We start from the raw sequence: 20,977 nt of genomic DNA, 5'->3' as shown, positions 1-20,977 counted from the left end.
AAAAAGGAAGGCGTGGGAATCACCAAAAATATATAGGGTGAAGAAAAGATGAGAAACGAGAAAATTGCAATTGCAGGACGTGTGAAAATGTGCGGAAGACAGGAAACGTGGGCAGGACCGCTCCATGGTTTCCCGGGAATGGCCTTGGCCAATGGGAAAGCGATTTTTCTTTGATTTACACTCACCTTTTCGGCAAAGAGGAAAATGTAGATGTGCCGTATCCAAAAACAAAACTGGTCAATTATTAATCGGTGCTCCAAATCTCCGGAAGAATTGTACAAACACAATATTTTTTTTCACTGCTGATTGATCCAAGTCGAAGACGAATTTTCGCACTTTTGGTTTACGTTTTTTTTACCGATCTCTTTTTGGAACATTTATTTGCACACAATAATTTATTAAATGCCGTACTCACACACAGGCACTGGCAATCGTGTGTGTGTTTGTTGTTTACGTACGTGTGTGTGTGCGTAAAGCACGCCTCGCACACACTGACAAATATTCATTCACGATACGGTGATCACGATCTTGGCTCTCGCTCTCTCATTCATATTGTTGTTGTTGAAAATCCAAGAGAAAAATAATACTATATGAAATGAATGCGAAAGACGCACAAAGTTATGAACACGACGGGTATACGAGTGTGTTGTTGTTGTAGCTACTTGTTTTATATTTACTTGATTTCATATTTTCATAATTCGCCCATGGTTTTCTTTTCGTTTCTACCTGTGTTTAGTTAAACGAACACACGAAAAACAACACACACGCACGCACACCACACACACACTCACACTACGGAACGAGAGACGCAAAGGTAAAGTGGTAAACTGTGTGTGCAAGAAAAAAAGGCGACAAGAAACGGAACGGAATTAACGGAACCCGTATATATGCACGCGCTCGGCGATTGAATAGCGAATTTAACTGCTTTCTGTGTGTTTTCAGATATATATTGAAGTTTTCCCCGTTGAGTGGGTCGTAGTATTGTTTTTGGCTGCCGAATTTTCTTGGCTGTTCGTAGCACTCGCGGTGTTACGTTTTTCGGCGATGCGCGGACGGAGAAACTCGAGCGTCGGGTCGGAATTTTCGGAACAGTGTGACTGCAGAAAGGTAAGAGAAATACACTGTGTGGCTCTGCACAACAAATACCAGCATCATTTTATTAAAAATACTAAAAATACCGGACATCTATTTTATACGGTCCTCACACTGCCGCTTAAAAGAGTTGTTGCGAGCCATTCACACCGGCTCCCGCTGATGCAAATGGGCAAGAAATATGTATATACAAAGAGTAAAAAGTTAATATAACTAATAAATTTATGTGTTTTAATTCGATATACAAGTGGAGGAATAACTTAATAATATTAAACTATTATTTAACACAATTAAAACTTTAAAAAGTCGCTCATAAACAACTTTTTCTTCCAGTGTAGCTATGCATATTTTGGTGTTTACCAACACTGTCGCTAGCACGCGTTCGAACTCCAGGTGAAAAAAATAAACAAATTGCTGCGGAGCAACAAGTGCCGGATAAAGGATAATGGGAGTCCGGGGCCTAACCAGTTATATAGCACAGCGTGCGGAGATCTATCTGAAGCCCTTCGAGCTCCACTCCACGGCGCTGGTCATCGACGGTGACAACCTTTCCTGCAATCTGTACAAGGATGTCACCGGCAGTTACTCTGCCTTCGGAGGAGACTACGATGACTTCTACCGGGCAGTGGTGCAGTTTTTCCAGGTCCTGGCCGAGTGCAACATCCGGCCGTACGTCCTCATGGATGGTGGCTACGAGGAGCGCAAGTTGCGGACAGTCAGCACCCGGCTGCGTGGAAAAATCACCGTGATCAAGAAGATTAACCCGAACGCATCCATTACTCTGTTCCCCCTGCACATGAAGGAGGTCTTTGTGGACGCAGTGCGGGATTGCGGGGTCCCAGTGATGCGGTGCGTCTTTGAGGCGGACGACGAGCTGGCCGCCCTGGCCAGGAAACTCAACTGCCCAGTGCTCTCCTACGACTCCGATTTCTACATCCACAATGTCAAGTACATACCGCTGATCACGCTGACTGTGAAGGTATTTATTGGACTATTCATATCGCCACAAATACTCAGCAAATCTATGCCCTCAGGTGCTCACCAAACAGGTGAAGGACAAGAAGAACCACAAGCAAAAGGACTCTCGTGATCTGCGACGCAACGAAGCCAAGAATGTCGAGAAGCGCACCAAATCCAACAAGATTGTGGGCGGTATACAAACCTCAGAGCAAGTAGCGTCCCCAAAAGGGAATACCAAAACCTACAAGTACCTCGACTGCTGTATCTACCGAGTGTCGCATCTTTGTGGACGAAGCACTCTGAGCCCCGAGAAACTGCCACTTTTTGCCGCACTCCTGGGCAACGATTATATAGCTCGCAGCGCCTTTAAGAACTTTTTTGCCTCCGGATTGGGAAAAGCGGGTAGGAGTCGCAAACTTAAGATTCAACAGAAGCGCATTCAGGTAATCCTTACGTGGCTGAAGGAAGAAACGGCGGAGTCTGCTTTGGCTAAAGTGTTGTCCAGGTTAAAAAAGGTTGGTTTTTCGTTATCTATATATGATATGTTTTAGCTAAACAAATACTCTTGCAGAACCAGCGGGAATCTCTGGTGTCCCAGGTCCAGGCAGCCATCTCTGGTTACTCCAATGAGTTGTGCCACGCCTACGATTTCTTTGAGGAGCACTACGAAAAGGCTTTTCCTTATATAGAACCTACGAGTGAAGAGGAATCAGGCGATGAAGAAGATTTGGCTAGTTTGGAGGAGAACTTATCAGCAGGCGAGGGAGAAGAGAAGCAAAGGGAAGCTGAAAACGAAGAGTATAAGGAGCAACAGAAGGAGGAACAGCCAGAGAACGAAGAGCTGGACTCTGGAGAGGATGTTGAGGAGGAAGAGGAATCTGATGAAGGTCTTGAAATCGAAGTGGAGGACAAAACACTACTCTTCCCGCAATGGTTTCTAGACAAACTGTACCCGGCTCACTTGGCCCGCTACTTTGTGGATCTTATGCACCTACGAAAGTACATAAACAACCCACAGATAGAACACTTTCCCTTCCACGACTCCAATGAACTGGCATTGCCCATCCTGAACCACGTTTTCTCCCTTCTACACCATGTGGAGGGTGAGAAAACGGAGCCACAGTTGGATGAGGAGGGTTCGCCACTCCCCATTGAGTTTACCTACCTAACTAGAGCTCTTCGAGTGACTAATGTAAGGTATCTCAAGATGCCCATTGAAAAGGAGCCAGCTTATGCTTTCGAACCGTCTGCACCGGATGCCAGGCATTTGAAGGCTGTATTTAAAGACAATATTCCGCATGCCGATACAGAGAAGCTGTTCAAGAAGGTGGATGAGCTGCCGGAGGATCTAAGGCTGTACTTTCTGGCTATTATTTACTGGCTGCATCGCTCGGAGCACTGCGATCTGCTGCACCTCCACTCGCTCATCCTTTCTTTGATTGTGTTGCGTACCATCGATGTTACGATACCCGCAGAGAGAGAAGTGAAAGCTTTTCGCAAGAGATTTAGCAAGATTTTGAAGGCAGAACGAGCAGTGAGGGATAAAGAAGTCGCCGAAGGGATCAAACGTGGCATTAAACCCATTCTTCTTGAGCTTTCTGTGCCAGATCGGATGCCCCATGTACCGAAATCGGACTGTTATTTAACCCAAGAACGCCTGCTACCGCATTTCCACATGCAGGAGATCTTCAAGAAAAAGTTTGATTTGTACTCCTCAACGGTTATTCACTCATTTGCCGAATTTCAGGCTGTGGTCTTTCAACTCAATGGCCTCAACTCACTCTTAGATTTCCCATTATTAAGTCCCAGAATGAATCAACTTTATTGCGGCTCTTTTCTCTACAATATCTATGATCTTTTAAGAAATCGCGCCGATGTCCGCTACCATGTAGAAAACTTTCTATTGCCCGACTCCAAAATGATGTTCGATTTCTATTGCTTTTTGTACGATTGGTGTGCGGAATTTATTCCACATTGGAAACAAACAGAGGTGGATCAAACGGCAGTGAAGGCCCAAAAGAAGCGACTGAAGAAGCAGCGTCAGGCGGCGAGGAAAACGGAAGGAAAGGAGTGCAATGCGGACCCCAATGCGGATATGGTCGAGGATGCAGATCCCGAAGATGCCTTCTTCGATTTGAATAACAAATTCTGCGCGCTCAAAGTGGCGTAGCGAATTATAACTTATTAAGTGCAATTTAAAACTTGTTATGCAGTTACATAATTCTAACTTGATTAATTTAATAAATACAAGTTTTAAAACAAAATCGGCAATAGGTAAATTATAATCGCCGTTTTCAAAATTGGCAAGTGCAGTCCATTAAAATATGACCTTGCGATCCCATATTAATAATCTGTTCAGCCGAATTTAAACACCTTGTACTATATAAAAGTTCTCGCCGCCTTATCATCAAAATTTTAGGCTTCTTCGTTACTTCAACACGTAGCTCGCTTTCAGTACGTTTTAGAACTTAAATTTGAGTGTTTATATTAGTTTAAAATGTGGAATTTGAAGTCCTTGTTCTTCTGTTTATTAGTTATCCTGAGTTTGCAAGGACCATTGTTGGGTTCTCAGGATAATAAATCATCGGTGTGCGTTCTCGATGATGAACCACGTCAATGCAGCACCTTTTGCCTGGCTGCACTCCACCCGCTATATGATGATACTAGTAACATCCTTATCAAGTTGGAAGAAATAGAAGCGGGGCAAGCAATCCTCAAGGACTCCTGCGAGAAAAGAACATCGCAACCGGACCACATCGCAGGATTTCAAACCAAGCAGGATCCCAATTGGCTTGCATCCCAATCACAGCTGGCTAATGAGCATCGAATAATATATGACCTTATTCAGGAATCTTTACGAAAGACACAAGAAGTCGAGGGGCGACTTTCGAAAACGGAGCAACAACTGCAGTTGATATACAACAGTCTTCAGGCGCTTTTGCAAAAAATGGAGAGACCCCAATCGGCATTTCAGGGAGACAAGGGGAAAACCATTGAACCACGGTTCAAAAAAATTGGTAATAGGTACTTTCACATCGAAGAAGATTATAAAAAAACTTGGCTTGAGGCCGCAGATGCCTGTAATGAGATGGGTGGATATCTGGCTTCGATTAGAGATGAAGAGGAACTTAACGCCATCGCAGACTCACTGGGATGTGATTGCTTTTACTGGATTGGCATCAACGACAGGGACAAAGAGGAGGAATGGATATCTGTTGCCTCCGGCAAACCGGCACAGTTTTTAAAATGGGATTTTAAGCAACCCAACAACAGGAGAAATAATCAGGACTGCGTTACTCTAAGAAGTAGGAGAACAATGAGCGATAAGGGATGTTTCAATGAATTCTTATTCATCTGCCAATCCGACAACGAAATATAGTCAAAAATCAGATATTAATGCGAGACTTTTTATGTTTCTTTATTTAAAATAAACGAATTTTAAAACATACATTGTCAATTTTTATAATTTTGGTTGAAAAGATTCAGTATAAACAAAGCTGCAAAGCTTATTGAAATTGTGTGCAATAAATAAAGTTATTTTATAAATATGAAATTGTTTACCATTGGGATGTGCATTATTTAGTTTTAAGAAATACTGAGTTAAAAAAACATATATATTATTATGTTTAAAATTGCTAGAGTATAAAAATGTAAAAACATAAATTTGATCCATAATAAAAAAAACCGTAACGACTTTTTAAATTTTTGAAAACTATGTTATGTTATTCTTCATGTTATTCCCCTGTTGGGAGTGAATTTGGTATTTTTTTTTAACAGAATTCAGTACATTTTTGGCCGCACATGCTGCGGTCACACCAACAGCTACGTCACTGCTGTTATCGTTGTAATCAACAAAAAAAAAGGAAAATAAACCAAACTATAAGCGCCGCAGACTGATCAAAAGCTCTCGCTTGGTTTGTAATCAGCGCCCGACACTGCCAACAACAAATGCCACCACTGTGACCTCGGGCGGGAGCAGGAGCAGCGCTGCCATCGAAAACAAAGGCCAAAACAAAGGCCCCCAGCCAAAAAAAAGCAGAAAGTCATTGGCAGGCAATTAACCCGAAAACGGAGGGGCTGTTCTCGTCTCCTGGTGTCCACCCCCTCCTCCTCCTCCCACCGGGCAGTAGATGCTGGTCGGCCTCAGCGACCAGCTAGCGAGGATCATGGAGAGCGTCTTCGAGGCGTACTTGGGCCCGGAGGGCGTCCTCGCCAGCGCAGTTGGCCAGGCGGTGGGCAGCGGCGAACCGGAGGATATTCCCCGCAGGAACACCAATGTCTGGGTTCTGGGAAGGCGATACAATGCCATTCAGGGTAAGATGGGATCATAAAGGGTGGCATTATGGGGGAGATCCAATATGTTTGGCCATGGATGAGTCATTTAGGTTTCCATGACCAACATCTACCAAACAGGGGAAGTACAATACCATTCAGGCATTATAATGCGGATAGAGATCCAAGATATTGGGGTCTTGATGAGTCATAGATGTTCCCATATATAGAATTTCCATAACTTAAGCTAAGGACTAGAAAACAACTAAATTAACTCATTTTAACTAACATTTTCAGAGCTCGAGCTTATCCGACGCGACATTCAGTCCCGGCTGTGGTGCACCTACCGCCATGGTTTTTCGCCATTGGGAGAGGTCCAGCTCACCTCGGACAAGGGATGGGGCTGCATGCTCCGCTGTGGTCAGATGGTCCTCGCCCAGGCGCTGATTGACCTACATTTGGGTCGCGACTGGTTCTGGACGTCAGAGTGCCGGGATGCCACTTACCTCGAGATTGTAAAACGATTTGAAGACGTGAGGAATAGCTTCTACTCCATTCACCAGATCGCCCTGACGGGAGAGTCCCAAAATAAGGCTGTGGGCGAGTGGCTAGGACCGAATACAGTAGCCCAGATTCTCAAGTAAGACCGATCTTTGTTATAAAGAGGATATTTGTATAGCTAATTGGCTATTTCAGGAAACTAGTGCGTTTTGATGACTGGAGCTCCCTGGCAGTTCACGTGGCCATGGATAGCACAGTAGTCCTGGATGACGTGTGTAAGTGGAAAATATAGAACTGATTTCAAAGAAATTCCCTTCCTAAACCTCTCCTCATTTCTCGTAGACTCATCCTGCCGCGAGGGTGACAACTGGAAGCCACTGCTGCTCATCATTCCCCTGCGCCTAGGCATCACAGACATTAACCCGCTTTATGTGCCAGCCTTGAAGCGTTGCCTTGAATTAGATAGCAGCTGTGGCATGATCGGCGGCCGGCCCAACCAGGCTCTGTACTTCCTGGGCTACGTGGACGACGAGGTCCTGTACTTGGATCCGCACACCACGCAAAGAACGGGTGTGGTGGGCCAGAAAACAGCTGCAGGAGAACAAGAATACGACGAGACCTACCATCAGAAGCACGCTGCTCGTTTGAGCTTCTCCGCCATGGATCCCTCGCTGGCGGTTTGTTTCCTTTGCAAAACCAGTGACAGTTTCGAGGCCCTGCTCACAAAGTTCAGGGAGGAGGTACTCAGCCTTTGCTCGCCGGCTCTCTTCGAGATTAGCCAAGCGCGCGCCGTCGATTGGGACACAACGGAGGACATCGATTGGCCCACCATGCCGGATATCGATTGGCCCGCGGGCACCTCGGACTCCGATTCGTTTGCCATAGTTGGTAAGAGAGAAAGTGACATTTAAGCCACACGTTTTTTCTCGATTATATTGTACTAGAGTAAATCTTTGGGGCAAGATAACTGAATTAGATAAACCCATTGGAGGCCTTACCTTAATCTTAATAATAACAGTAGAGATTACTGTTAAATCGGCTTGAAGGAAAATTTTTAGCTTACTCTTTTAAAATTTCATTAATTTAGACAGCCGGCAAACGTGAATTGCCTGTACTTTTACTCTATTTTCTAGTGTTCTTGTATCACATATAATAAAATCATATATGTCAGAGATCAATTCAAAAGCGTATTTGATTTAAATTTTCTGTATTTAATGATGTTGCCCTGAGCTTTAACTATTTGCTAATATGTGTAAAGTCAATTTTACCTGTTTAAATCATTAAAAGACGTTCACATCAGAAAAGAGATTATTTTCAAATTCTTTGTGTTTTTAAGGCGTAGATAATTTAGTTGTAATGCTTGCTATTTCGTATTCGGTACCCTGTAGAGTAAGAATTCCACTCAAATTTCACTCAGACCCAGTTATCAATCCACTCCGTTTTACAGAAGAGAGCGGTAGAGACGGCGACGCCGGCTGCAGCGGCGCCAGTGGGAGCGCCTTCATCTGAGAGGGCCGCTGGTGGAGCGCCTGCGCCGCAACAGAACCGATGAAGCCCAACCAGGCGAAAGTGGAGCAGCCGAGGTGGACGAGGAAGAGGAGCAAAACCGAGAGGGAGCAGGAGGTCAAGCCCCCACTGCGGATGCTGCGAATGCAATAAACTAAGGCTACAGTGCATAATTAGACGAGTGGTTGAGATTTAGTTTTTAGTATGTTTACGATTTGTACGAATGCGATTCTTAGCGATTCATAATGCTGCTTTATTGTACGCGATTGACTCCACGGGAGACAATTATTTAAAAACACACGTAGAGTGACACTTACTGACAGACACACTCGCTTTTTGATGATCAATTAAACATTTTTATGCAACGTTGTACATTGAAGACTCGATGAGATCGATCGCCTTAGCCCAGTATGTATTTGTATGTTTGTATTCATAATATTCATATTCGTTTCGTATATTCGTCTGTATATGCTCAAAAATGGACCAACAACTAAATACATAATACTTGGACTATATGTATGTATTTCTATATATATATATATATATCAACTTTTCTATCCGCCTTTGGACTCGACGATTGGACAAACTCAGCTACACGAAGAAAAGGATGTAGGAAACTACGTTAACAACAAACTCGCGCCTATGCAGCTGGCAAATTGACACTAATTGGGCTTGTCCTGTGGTCTTCCGACTTTATTCCCCCAGAAAGGCAAACTTCAATTTCGCAAAGAATCCAATTGGTTTTAAGCAACTGATTTCAGTTATGTAACTCTTTTTTATTTTTAAACTTCTTTAAGAAGTTAATTCTAGTTATGCCATACTCAGAGTTAAATTCACCTTTTTGGAGAACTGGTTTTAAAATTCATTCTACATTTTCCTAACCTTTTTTGGTATTACTAATAGAAGCCTAACATAACCAGATCGATATTTAATATTAATAACAAATCTAATTTGTGAGGCTGATCGAAACAAGAGGGCAAGATATACCAGCTGGTTTTTGTTGATTCAATCAAGCTACAGCCAAAACAATGATTATTATAGGCTCAAGCTGGAAGTTCTTAGAACCTCTTATTTTCTTTTCCAAAGAAGGGTAACCGAAATAACCCTTATTTCTCAGCGAAATGCCATAGAAACCCAAGTTTGCCTTTCCTTTCGGGGTAGCTTCGGGACCACCTGAACCAGGAGATTAATATAAACATGCAACATCTATTCACGGTCGTCTTAGAGTATGCAGCACGATCTCTCGATCCGCTTCTCCGCCTTCGGCTCACTGTGCAGGGCCATCTCCACGTGCTTCCGGGCCAGCCAGGACTGCTTCTGCAACCGGTTGACCACGATCCTGTAGGCGCCAATGATGTCGGAGCGGGGTCCGCTCTGCCTCGCATTGATCAGCATCTCGGTGGACAGGCCCAGCTCGGCCAGAATCTGGCGAGCCTCGAACTCCAGAGCTCCCAGTTGGCTGAGATCCTCGGTGCTCGTGGGCAACATGATGCAACTGCCCGTCTCCGCATCGTAGTTCTTGAACAGGGGGCAATCCTCGGCCACCTCCACATTCCACGGATTGATCTTGGCCGATCCGCACTGCCCGCCGTTGGCCAGCTGCTTCTCCGGTGTGTCCGTTTCCATGGGCGTGACCTTCTTCTTGAGGCTGCCGCAGAACATGTACCGCCTGGCAGGACGCTTCGCCTGCTCCGCGGACTGCGCCTCCTTCAGCTGACCCGATCCCTGGAGCATCAGCTCGTGACCCATCTCGATCGGTTGCAGGAAGTTCTGCACAAACATCTCGTCCTGCTGCCGCGTGTTCATACTAATGGCCGGCTTCTTCACCACCTCCGCATACCGATCCCTCAGAGAGGCGGACTTCCTCAGGCGGTGCGACTTGCTGCGCACCCAGAAGATCGACCGCTTCACCGGCTTGCTGTGCTGGCTGATCTCCCACTGCATCAGGTCCGCACTCAGCTTGGGACAGGTCACAAACTGGCTGTTCAGCATGTCGTCGATGGTGGGCCGCTGGGCGGGTATGTGGATCAGGATGCGTTCTGGAAACGAAGAAATACCATCGTTTAAATTTAAATATTTTATTATTTGGATAGAGGTTTTTCTCATAAGGTTCTTAGCGACCGGTATTCGTACTAAAACTGAATTTTGTATTGCCAAACTCTATAATTATTATTTGCTCTGTATTATCTTTCTTGACTTTTTAGATAGCTTAGCTTTTATCATTTTTTACTGGATTTATTAATAACACTTTCACTTTAATCTTCTTTTTTAAAAATAATACTGTACGAATAAAACTATTAACAAAATTAAACTACCTCCTGAATAACTAAAATTATATTAAATGGTTTAAACCAAATCAAAACTTATATCCTGATGTTATACTCTTCTTAACTTGTATTGTGTATTAAATATTTTTAAACAACATTTCAATTAATGGTTAAAATTATTTAAAAATATTTTAGACAATATTAAGAGCTTTTCGTTGACCACTTACGAATAAGTCTTATGCAGGGCAAACTGAGCTGGCCGGGCAGCAGATAGTCGCCCTTGAGAATGGCTGCCTTCAGGCCGGGTATTGTGGGTGCCCGGAAGGGCATGTTTCCGACCACCATGAAGTAGAGCAGGATGCCCAGGGCCCAAACGTCCACGGGAGCTCCGATGTAGTGGTCATCGGAGAAGAGCTCGGGCGCCGCATACGGCGGTGAGCCGCAGAACGTATCGAGCTTTTGATTGGCACCTGTCAGAGGGTTTGAAATTGATTAGATTGCTGACGGAATGGGGAAGGGATTGCCGAGGGCTGTTGACCGCACCATTGATAAGTTGGGTGCTGAAACCGAAATCGGCCAGCTTGAGGCGATCTTCCGAGAGGAGCAGGACATTTTCCGCCTTGATGTCCCGATGCACGTAGCCCAAACTGTGCTGCAAGTATGCAAAGTAATCGAAATAAAATTAATTAAATTGGTATACAATGCCACAATTAATATTCAGTGCTTTCATATGAAGAAGCCATAAATCAATCTGTCAAACTAAGCTTTAAAATGAATTAATCAATGATTAATATTGGTTTTTCGTGATATATAATTGAATTATTTTCCCAACAATTCGCTTGCATTTATTCTGCAATATAAATATGCCGGCTTACCATATGTTTGACGGCCAGCAGGAGCTGTTTCAGCAAAGGAGCCGCATGAATCTCCCTCAGGGGACCGCCTTGGGTAATGTGGTTGTACAGCTCACCACCGCGAATCCACTCCGTGACCAGATAGACCCGTCCCAAAGTCTCGACCACCTCGAAAAGCCTACAGGAAATGACATGGATATAGCACTGGCATATTTTTTAAGTGTGATCCGCAGCCACCTCAGTATATTTGGATGATGAACACACTCGAGAGTGGCTATCTCACTGGACAGCATTCGCAGCGCCTTGGCATCGAGACCGGCCCGATCCAGATCCACCACCTTAATGGCCACTTTGTCTGCAAAGTTCCCAATTAATATGTGATCGGGATAATGTCCTTAAGGTCTTTGGCTTACCACGCGTCAGCTGGTGGACAGCGAGTTTGACTTTGGAGAAGTTGCCGCGTCCGATGTCGCCACAAAATCTGTAGAGGCCAATGCGACGGCCGATGGTTACCTTTAGTAAAAGAAATAAATAAGAAAACATTGATTCACCTTTTCTAGTTAAAATTTAGGTAAGAATATCATATGCTAAAGGTATGTATTTTTATCAAGGTTATATATATAATCCTATAATAAAATACCCTACTTAATCGTTATGTAACCTAGAGGAAGCCCAGGAATTTTCTTTATTTTCTCAAGGAATTAGAATTCCCTGCTGTATAAGTAAAACTTCTAGTTTAATTTCCATCGAACTAATGTCAAATTATGAGGCACTTCCCGAACCTTTTCCTCAGGGACAAGGCTCGCCTTAAGGTTAATCCGAGGCAGCGATTATTTGATACTCCCATGTACACATGTTCTAGCAATTAACATTGACTGCGCCCATTCCGGCCACAAGCTCGGTGCCTGTAATTTATGCACTTCCGCTCAAGACTTGCTGGTCTCGCAATTAGCCAAGGTTAAGAGCGGTGCATTTCTTTTTTGTTAATGTAATTTGAGCTGTGTGCTGCACTTGACGTGGCCGCTGTTTTTGCTTGTTGCTTGTCGTACCTTTCACCTCTTGGCTTTCTGTGTGTTTTTTTTTTGTTCTTTAATCCACCATTTGAGCCATTGAGAAGGAGGCGAGCGTTAATTAAGAAACGAGCGAACGCAACGCAACGCGGCGTATACGTAATGCGAATAGCTCGCCTTCGGTCACACGCGCATTCTGCAGCGCTAACCCCAAACAGGCGGTGAATGAGCTCCCACAAAGACAACAAATCCACAAATACACTGGAGGAAATCTATCTATTTGTTTATGGGAGGTAGAAAAAAAAATGTAAGGAACGAAAATAGGTTTTTATAAAAGAGCTGTAGTTAAGTAAAGAGGCTTGAATTAGGTAACATTTTTTGAAGCTTATATTTTTTTTTATTTTATAAAATATTTTTGACTATTCGATGTTAAAGTAATGACTGTTATAACATATTTCTGTATGTAATAGTAAAATATTATTTCATTTAATTAAATTCAAAAATGTTTTCTAATAAATATTAACATGATTTCTAACTTTTGATCATTAAAAGTTCGATTTGTTTCCAGTGTACGCCTGACAACGCCATTGCTGCACAAGCAAATTAGCCTTGAACCCCTGTTCCTACATAATTGCAGCTCTGCAGCAGAGGGTTTGTGTATTAGCTAACACACAAGCACACACACACACAGAGACACCCACACGGGGAAAATGGTACAAAAACAACAAGCGACAATAACCTGGCTTTAGCTTTCACCGTGACGTCAGAGCCAAAGAGGTGAGCCCTGTTTCTCGTGTGCTGCCAAACAGGTTGCATTCAGACCTACTTTCCCATGCATGAGATACAATTCATCATGCGCAAGGACACGCAAATCTGGCACAATAAGTTCATGACACAATGCGAAGATAAATTCCTGCCATAACAATTTGCAGCCTTCACGTTTATGACGCCACAAATTCTGATGAAGGAAATTGGTTTGACAATGCGGATGCTTTGAAGACCAGACTTATCTAAGAGATCCCTTGATGATGTAAGATGAATTCGACTTCATTTTTCAAACTGGTTATGGAAGATAACTAAGCCTTTTTTTCCCACTTATTGTGAGCTTCCTATGTTGTTTATCGTTAGAATATATTTCAGCCTTTTTATCAAACAAAAATGATATGTACTCTGGTAAAATTTTACAGTCTGGATTAAATCGTTTATTATATATTTATTATTAAACCAATTCCACAAACTATACAAATCTTTAACAAGCGTATTTGTGAATAAACATTTTTGTTTTTAAATTGTATATTTTTTAAACTTTAGATACTTGTATATATAAGCAATATTTTATCCCTTTTTTAATGCCTTAAAAATGTTTGTAAAAAATATCACTAATACGCAGTGTTGTTAACGCTTTCCTGAGAATGTCATATATTAAACATTGAATCTACTGCAGCTTTATTGTAAAGTTATATGTTTCTATACATGAAAAAAATTTTATTCAAATCTGTAAGCTCAAGAATTCGCAAGACTTGTATCCTTTTTTAATGCCTTAAAAATGTTTGTGAAATATATCACTAATACGCAGTGTTGTCACCGCTTACCTTTGTATTTCTTAAATTGAAAATTAAAGCTATTGAAGTTTTATTGTAAATGTTTATATTTAAAATTAAATTAACAAACGGTTTTTGCCAACGAAATGTAACTTTTTGTGTCCGTATATTTTTCGTCGTTCAAAGCTCATTTATCAAATAACTTTAAATTTATTAAAAAAGTTGGTCGGTCAGAGAGTGCCACAACTAATGGCGGAGGTAATTGACTCTAACCGCGCCAGAGAAAACCCAAACTTACAGGTGGGCGGGCAGGTCCCCCTTTGATTTTGTGATTTTCCCCGCCACAGGCATTCCCGCACTCAGGCAGCCAGGCATTTCCATTTGCACTCACCTCGTGGCCGCAGCGCGGATCGCATTGCAGCGCTTTGGTTAGCCGCTGGTAGGGCGGGGTGGGCGGGGGCGGCTGACAAATTGTCAGGGGCGTCGTCGTCGTCGTCGTCGTCGGCGACGGGGTCACTTTCACAGTGGCTGAGCTGCGCAGCGCGTTGGTATCCACGGCTGCCGTTTTGCTGCTTTCACTTCCGGGAAACCGGACTGAGTTCGGTTGGCAACTTGTTGGTCCTCGTTCTCGTCCTCGTCCTCGTCCTTTTCCTTTTCCTTGGTCCTGGTGCGACGACTCCCTCCCGAACTCGTTTGTAATTACAGAACGTTAAGTCTTAGGGCAGTCTTACATTATTGAATGCTTTGTCTGCAAACACTTTTCTGACTTTGGGGGCAAGAGACCACGCCTGCAAAAGAAAAGTTGGCAAGTGAAGGAGAAGAGTTAAGCCAAGTTGATTTCTGCTGTTCGGTAAGCGTCTTATTCTATTTGCTGGCAATGCAAGTCAATTGAAATTATATAAGTAATTGTTTTTTGGGGTGTTAGTGGGGCTTACTGCTAAGTGAGGAATAGTTGGGGTTGTGTTCTCCCAGTGAAATGGATCTTAATATTTTATTGTTTTTGACGAGGTCAAAGTAAGTTCTTCTAACTGGAAGCACGTATTGATATTATCGTTTTTGTTACAGTTATGCAATCATAATTATTATGAAACTTTATAAGTATGTACCTTATGATATGTAACTAAATGATGATTCATAGTCTTAACTGATTTTATTCGATACATACTGGTTGTGTAAAACAACCTTAAGAAATTTAAAGAACGGATTTAATTTAAAGAGACCTTGAATTGCCTACAACAAGTATTAAAAATATGTACATCATCTTTGGATAAATTAATAAAGCGAAACAAAAAAATCCGGTAGGTTTCACATTTTTAAGACAAAAGTATATTTAATAAAAAGTCAATAAACACCTGCCAATTAAATTCTATACCATGACGATCTATAGTTAATTTTTATAAAATCCCTTAACCGGCTTTTATTTACCGCTCTCAAAGCCGAAATTATTACAATATTATTTAGGTATTTACCCACGTCTGCGTAAAATTTATGTTCTATGGCCTTAATGAGTTTCATCCGAAGGAAATGTATAGCGGCTATTAATTTCCCATTTTTGGCCCACCTCAGCCAAACGTCACCAACTACAGAAAGATTATTTGAGAAACAAGCTTTTGGGGCTCCAATAATAATAAGCAACTTCGATGATGGATGTTCCGTGAACCATAAATTAGAATAATTAAATGCAACTTGGGCCAAACACGTTCAACGCGCTTTCCTCTTGCGAAACCCTCGTAAAAAATGTTGCTGGTCAAATATAATTAACGGTTGTCGGAGGGCTATGAAAATGGGAAAACTTTTCGCTGTAATGTAATCGATATGGGTTGAGTGTTCGACCCCGTTTCATCCAATTATGGTGGCTGTAACTCAACTAGTGGCAGTGCTAGAGGGAGAACAGATTTCCAATAAGCGAATAAGCAATTCTTCAATAATTCAATAACGAAAAGGGCGCGCATCCTTCTGCAGCCGAGGAGCAGCGAGGGCAAAAGTTAACTCGAAGTAATTACGTAAATGGATTTTCTTTCCTTTTTTATTTTTATATTTTTGCTCATCCCAGCGTTGCTCAAATTTCCTGCACGTCGTCTCGAATAAAACACAGAAATGGCAAACACTGTGCAGGGATCCAGGGATCGGGGTAATGTTTATATAGCAATCGGCAGGGCTGAAGGACCTCCACCCCCCCCTCCCTTCCCCTCCTCAAGCGTGACAGGAAGTTGGTCAGGAAGGAAGCGAGCAAAGGCGCAGCGACTAAGCCCCAAACTCGACCGGCAGGCGACAAGGCGTTACAGAGATTGGCCAACGGGCCCGCATACTATGTCTATATGTAGCGCATTCGCATTCGCACTCGCACTCCCATACATATATTTCAACTATAAACACTTGAAATTATTATAAAAGCCGCAGGGCTGGCCCAACTTTCTTGGCAAGTCGGCGACAGGTGACGCCATCTCTCTGATTGACTGACGGCCGCAACTCGCCCACATCTCCTTACCAAAGTGGTTTTAACACTTTCAGGATGTGCGTACTGGCACAGTGGAGGCCAAAACAATAGGGATTAGCTTTGCAAATATAGCCTTTCCTTTTCCCATTAAGGATATGGGTAAAAAGGAACAATTTTATGCATTACCGAACCATTTGTATCATCACTTATTTTGTCATCAACTACATTTAAATAGGTTTGAGAATTTCATTCGTTAAAAGGTCAGTTTTCTCGTCTTCATAGTAAACCAAATGTAGTATTTAAACTGAAAAAACTTATTGAATTTTGTAGTCCTACCTAGTCTTTTCCATATAAATGAAATATTTTTTTAATCCAAACACGTAGGCAAATTATTCATTTGCTTGAAGCACGGGTGAGTGATGTTCATGCAAGGTTGCCGAAAAAATATTATTACATGTTTGCAAATGGATGCACGCTAGAAAGAACCACTTTTATTAAAAATGTACTCTGCACTTCTAAAACCAAAATGTAGTATTTTTTCAGTAATAACATGCAAACAATATTTGGATAATAACTTATGGACTCAATTAAGATTATCTTTTTTTGTTAGTTTGCTTTTTAAATAACATCCTGTTTAAACTTTCCACTATTGTCATAGCCATAGTTATACACGGGTGCCTGCGTGTGTGTGGGTGGCACAATTAAATTCACATTTATATTCGCATGAAGTTTCGTGCCAGCTGTCACATTTCCCCATTTTCCACCAGAGCCGCAATTCCATTTCGACGCTCACAAGTATGCAACGAAATTTTTACACTTTCCCACTTATCAAACAGAGCAGGCTCCGTTTTTTGTGAATGTGTGGGTGGGCGTGGCGGCTTTTAGGGGGAGTTGGGGTCACCTTGGATGGGGTTTTCCACCCGTCACGCATACATTTGCATGCTAATGTCATCCCCGCAGCCCCTCGACGGGTATCTATGTGGAATTACGGTTTTAATTACAAAACTAAACGTGAATGCATTTGATATCAAAGGAAAACAGAAGCGACTCGGAGCTCAAAAACTTTGAGTAGTAGCAGTTTGAGTGATGGCAATGGCAAGAGCAAGGCACGCTGACGAAAGATAGTGTGGCTGGCTAAGTTTATTTCAGCCAGATGGAATTTTCAGCTGGCAAAGAGTGAAAGGAGTCGCATAACTGGGTCAAAAGTGTTTGCATAAAAGAAAATGAGCACTTGGCAAAAGCGAATCGGGTAATGCACAAAAAGCTAAGAGCATATAGGATATTGCAAACTCATAAGTAGACGCGTAGGGGAAAAGACTTCTTAATAACCTTAAATTCTAAAAGCTTTCTCTGTTTAATTTTTGTTTTAATATTCCATTAACAAATTACAATTCTGGCTAAATTGAGATTACTCCACATTTAAGCGAATATAAATTTCAGTAACAACAAAAGGACGTTATAATAGGTCAATTTATATTTTTTATACTAAAAATAAATCTCAGCGTGCCTTTAATCCTCGCACATTTTACCTCAACAATTCTCATTCTCACATTCACATTCTCTTTATTCTTGAAGCTCATAAATTCTTGAAATATTCACAAGAGATACCAATTGACCTATTTAGACCCTTTTGCCCACTCGATAAATCACACAGACAAACGGTTTAGAGTTTCGCAATTTAAGACATGGTTGCTCTATGGCGATTCCGCTTGAGGTCTTGGCAGCCTCCTCCGCAAAATAAGCTTCTGCTTGAAAATAATTCACACATTTTTTGGGTCAAGTTCAAATGCAGGCATTAATTATAAGGACTTGGCACCCTCTTATTCGGTTCTCAAGTTCAAGCGATTTTAAAAAATAGTCGGCCTTTAAAAGAGATTAAAGTGAGTGTAACGACAAGATGTCTATTTTTATAAGCTTGCAGACAAATTTAAATGCAGATTTCTTGAGAATCAAACCACAAGTCTTTAGAGGTATGCCACTTTGAAATCGGCTTTAATTTGACAAAGTTATGGACTCTGGAAGTCCAATTGTGGGTCACCTTTTTGCAAGTCATCGGAAACTTACAAATAACTGACATGAAAATGGGTCAAAAATTTGATCAACGTTAAAATGAAAAATTTGAATGCAGTTTTTTTGAGAATCAAAACACAAGTCTTTAGAGGTATGCCAATTTGAAATCGGTTTAAATTTGGCAAAGTTATGGCCTCTGAATGTCCAATTGTGGGTCACCTTTTTATTACAAGTATCGGAAACTTAGAAATAACTGACATGAAAATGGGTCAAAAATTTGATCAACATTAAAATGAAAAATTTGAATGCAGTTTTTTTGAGAATCAAAACACAAGTCTTTAGAGGTATGCCACTTTGAAATCGGTTTGAATTTGGTAGAGTTATGGAGTGGTGGAGTTATGGACTGTGGAAGTCCAATTGTGGGTAACCTTTTGCAAGTCAAAAATTTGTTAACAATATTTGTTAAATGCACTGAAATATATTATGCCTGCTGTTTTCTCCACCTCCCCCCGCATGAATCATAATGCAATTCAGAATCACACGCCGCACAAGTGCGTGGATGTCGTGTGATTAAAAATAACAAACAGCGCATAATGCGGTTTGTTTAAAGAGTGCATGCTGGGGAGGGGGGTTCGGAGGGGCGGAAGACCGCTGGGGGCCAGTGAATATAAATAGAAAATGCTCCAAAATGAGATGTGCAGTGCAGAGGCTGGTGGCTGGGCGAAACTGGCGCAAGGACACTTGTTGTGGTCACCAGTGTACCATCTGCACCATTAACGTGAACCCTCCCAAGAAATCGATGCCATCTGCATGGTGTAGCTAGTAAAGCTCCCACACGTTGTTCGACTATGTAAATGACATTATGAAACAGCAAATGCAATGAAAATGAATAATTAGAGAGAAAGGAGTTCAGCAAATGGAATTTATCACAATTTGCACGTGTAATTAATTAGTTTTTACGCTACGTAAAGCAGAGCCATAGAAGTCATTACGGATTCATGCCTTCGTTAGTCGGTCGTCGTTCGCCATTCACTTTTCCCATTCGCAATTTGAATTTCAAAAAGCAGAAGCAAAAACTACAACGACCAAAATTCAGTTATGTCCTTCAACTTGAACGATGTCGTTATACCCTGCCCACTTTCGCCCATTTTCCCCATTTGAGCTACTTACAAGTCCAACAACAAATAACGACGACAATGAGAACCAGAGTCAGAAGAGCACTAAAGTGAATGAATGAGTGCACAGGGAGAAAATAAGGGGTTTTTTTGCTATTTGAAATTATATTAGATTATATGATAACATCAAGAAAAAGAATGGATAGTCATTATATTAATATAAACCTTGAAACTATTGCAAAAATTGTATCTAGTCTAGGAAAACATAAATCCAAATCTGCAGAAAGATTAATATGTATTAAAACCATTACATTTGGTGTTATATATCCTTGAAACAAACATTAAGAATACTTAGAAAATAATAATAACAAATAAATAGAACATATTCAGTATCTTGCTATTAAAAAGCCAATGTAAACTTAACTTTTTAAAACTGAATTAATTCCCTTTAAGATCTAAACTTTCTAAGAGTGTAATAAAAAAGTTGAATCGGCAAATAATAAGTATCAAAGAAGGCAAAAAGTAGAGGACAAAGGAATTTATGTAGCTGAAAGTAAATATAAAATTGCGACTCATTTTATTATATTATTTTGTTTCGATTTCCATTGTAAAAATCCAAACACAAAGGGGATGAGTAAAAAGAAGCTCAAAAGTATTTTACCGAATAACTTTGCTTTATTTGCATTAAATGTAGCCGTATTTCCTATCTAAGTCCCTGGTAATGTCAAATTTAATTTGCCCATTTAAGTAGAACTTCAGTGCTTAATGATCATGAAATTTCCATTGAGAGGAAGCCATCCATCAGCAGGCGAAGCCACCGAGTGACCGTCATTATAGGTAATTCCCCGATGCCAGAACAGAAAAGAGCTGGCAATAATGCAAATGCTTGTGCTCCAAAGAAAGGCGAGGGGAAAACCTGGTGGGGAAAACCTGAAGGGAAAAACCTGGAGGGGAGTGGTACTACCATTCTACCCACATTTCGAACAGCAACCACCGATAAGGCTGCAAAATTTTCTCCGCTTCTGTTCGCCATTGTGTTTTTATATGTTTTGCTTTTCGGACAGCTCTAAGCCAAGCCCAAGTCAACTCAAGTCAAGAATAAACGACGACAACAGCGATACAATTTTCCCAGCACAAAAACAAAACAAAAAAAAAAAAGGTAGAGCGCAAAAAGAGTCGGAATAATAAGAAATGCAAATTTGCATACAAAAACCCAAAAGTCGCGCGGAAGTTGTACGCGAAATTTCGCATGGGCGCACCTGGACGCAGGGGGCATGGCGCCAGCAGACCGCCGTTTTGGCCAAAACCAAAAAAAAAGGGAGAGAAAATATATAGAAAAACGTGAAACACCCGTAAGGTGTAATGAGTGTGGAATGTCGTAAATTTTTAAATTGCTTTGCTTGGTTTTATTC

At 41.7% G+C, this 20,977-nt stretch overlaps 4 protein-coding genes across 4 annotated transcripts in view; 2 read left to right on the top strand and 2 right to left on the bottom strand.

Annotated features, from left to right (window-relative positions):
• LOC108037925 (protein Star) overlaps nucleotides 1–1,081 on the bottom strand; it is a 30,199-nt gene extending 29,118 nt beyond the window's left edge. The window contains exon 1 of the mRNA XM_044459727.1: nucleotides 186–1,081. The gene's annotated coding sequence lies outside the window, so the exon portion shown is untranslated. The remainder of the gene's footprint in view (nucleotides 1–185) is intronic.
• A 384-nt stretch (nucleotides 1,082–1,465) lies between these two features.
• LOC108053825 (protein asteroid) lies at nucleotides 1,466–4,310 on the top strand. The gene is made up of 3 exons (XM_017136548.2): nucleotides 1,466–2,071; nucleotides 2,127–2,567; nucleotides 2,624–4,310. Exons 1-3 carry the CDS (start codon nucleotides 1,538–1,540, stop codon nucleotides 4,220–4,222), a joined length of 2,574 nt encoding a protein of 857 aa, XP_016992037.2. The 5' UTR covers nucleotides 1,466–1,537; the 3' UTR covers nucleotides 4,223–4,310.
• A 1,544-nt stretch (nucleotides 4,311–5,854) lies between these two features.
• On the top strand, nucleotides 5,855–8,846 carry LOC108053826 (cysteine protease ATG4B). The gene is made up of 5 exons (XM_044459777.1): nucleotides 5,855–6,366; nucleotides 6,622–6,964; nucleotides 7,021–7,100; nucleotides 7,168–7,713; nucleotides 8,273–8,846. Exons 1-5 carry the CDS (start codon nucleotides 6,183–6,185, stop codon nucleotides 8,332–8,334), a joined length of 1,215 nt encoding a protein of 404 aa, XP_044315712.1. The 5' UTR covers nucleotides 5,855–6,182; the 3' UTR covers nucleotides 8,335–8,846.
• On the bottom strand, nucleotides 8,553–14,699 carry LOC108053824 (serine/threonine-protein kinase MARK2). Its single transcript, XM_044459776.1, has 7 exons — nucleotides 14,395–14,699; nucleotides 11,866–11,965; nucleotides 11,690–11,807; nucleotides 11,474–11,630; nucleotides 11,142–11,250; nucleotides 10,826–11,068; nucleotides 8,553–10,370 (listed from the first exon to the last, which is right to left on the bottom strand). The coding sequence occupies exons 3-7, from the start codon at nucleotides 11,743–11,745 to the stop codon at nucleotides 9,553–9,555; spliced, it is 1,383 nt and encodes a 460-aa protein (XP_044315711.1). The 5' UTR covers nucleotides 11,746–11,807; nucleotides 11,866–11,965; nucleotides 14,395–14,699; the 3' UTR covers nucleotides 8,553–9,552.
• Between the last annotated feature and the right edge of the window lie 6,278 nt (nucleotides 14,700–20,977).

This window comes from Drosophila rhopaloa, unplaced genomic scaffold, assembly GCF_018152115.1.
Source record: "Drosophila rhopaloa isolate 14029-0021.01 unplaced genomic scaffold, ASM1815211v1 contig_2, whole genome shotgun sequence".
Taxonomy (NCBI): domain Eukaryota; kingdom Metazoa; phylum Arthropoda; class Insecta; order Diptera; family Drosophilidae; genus Drosophila; species Drosophila rhopaloa.
This window is presented reverse-complemented; position numbering and strand designations above follow the sequence as displayed.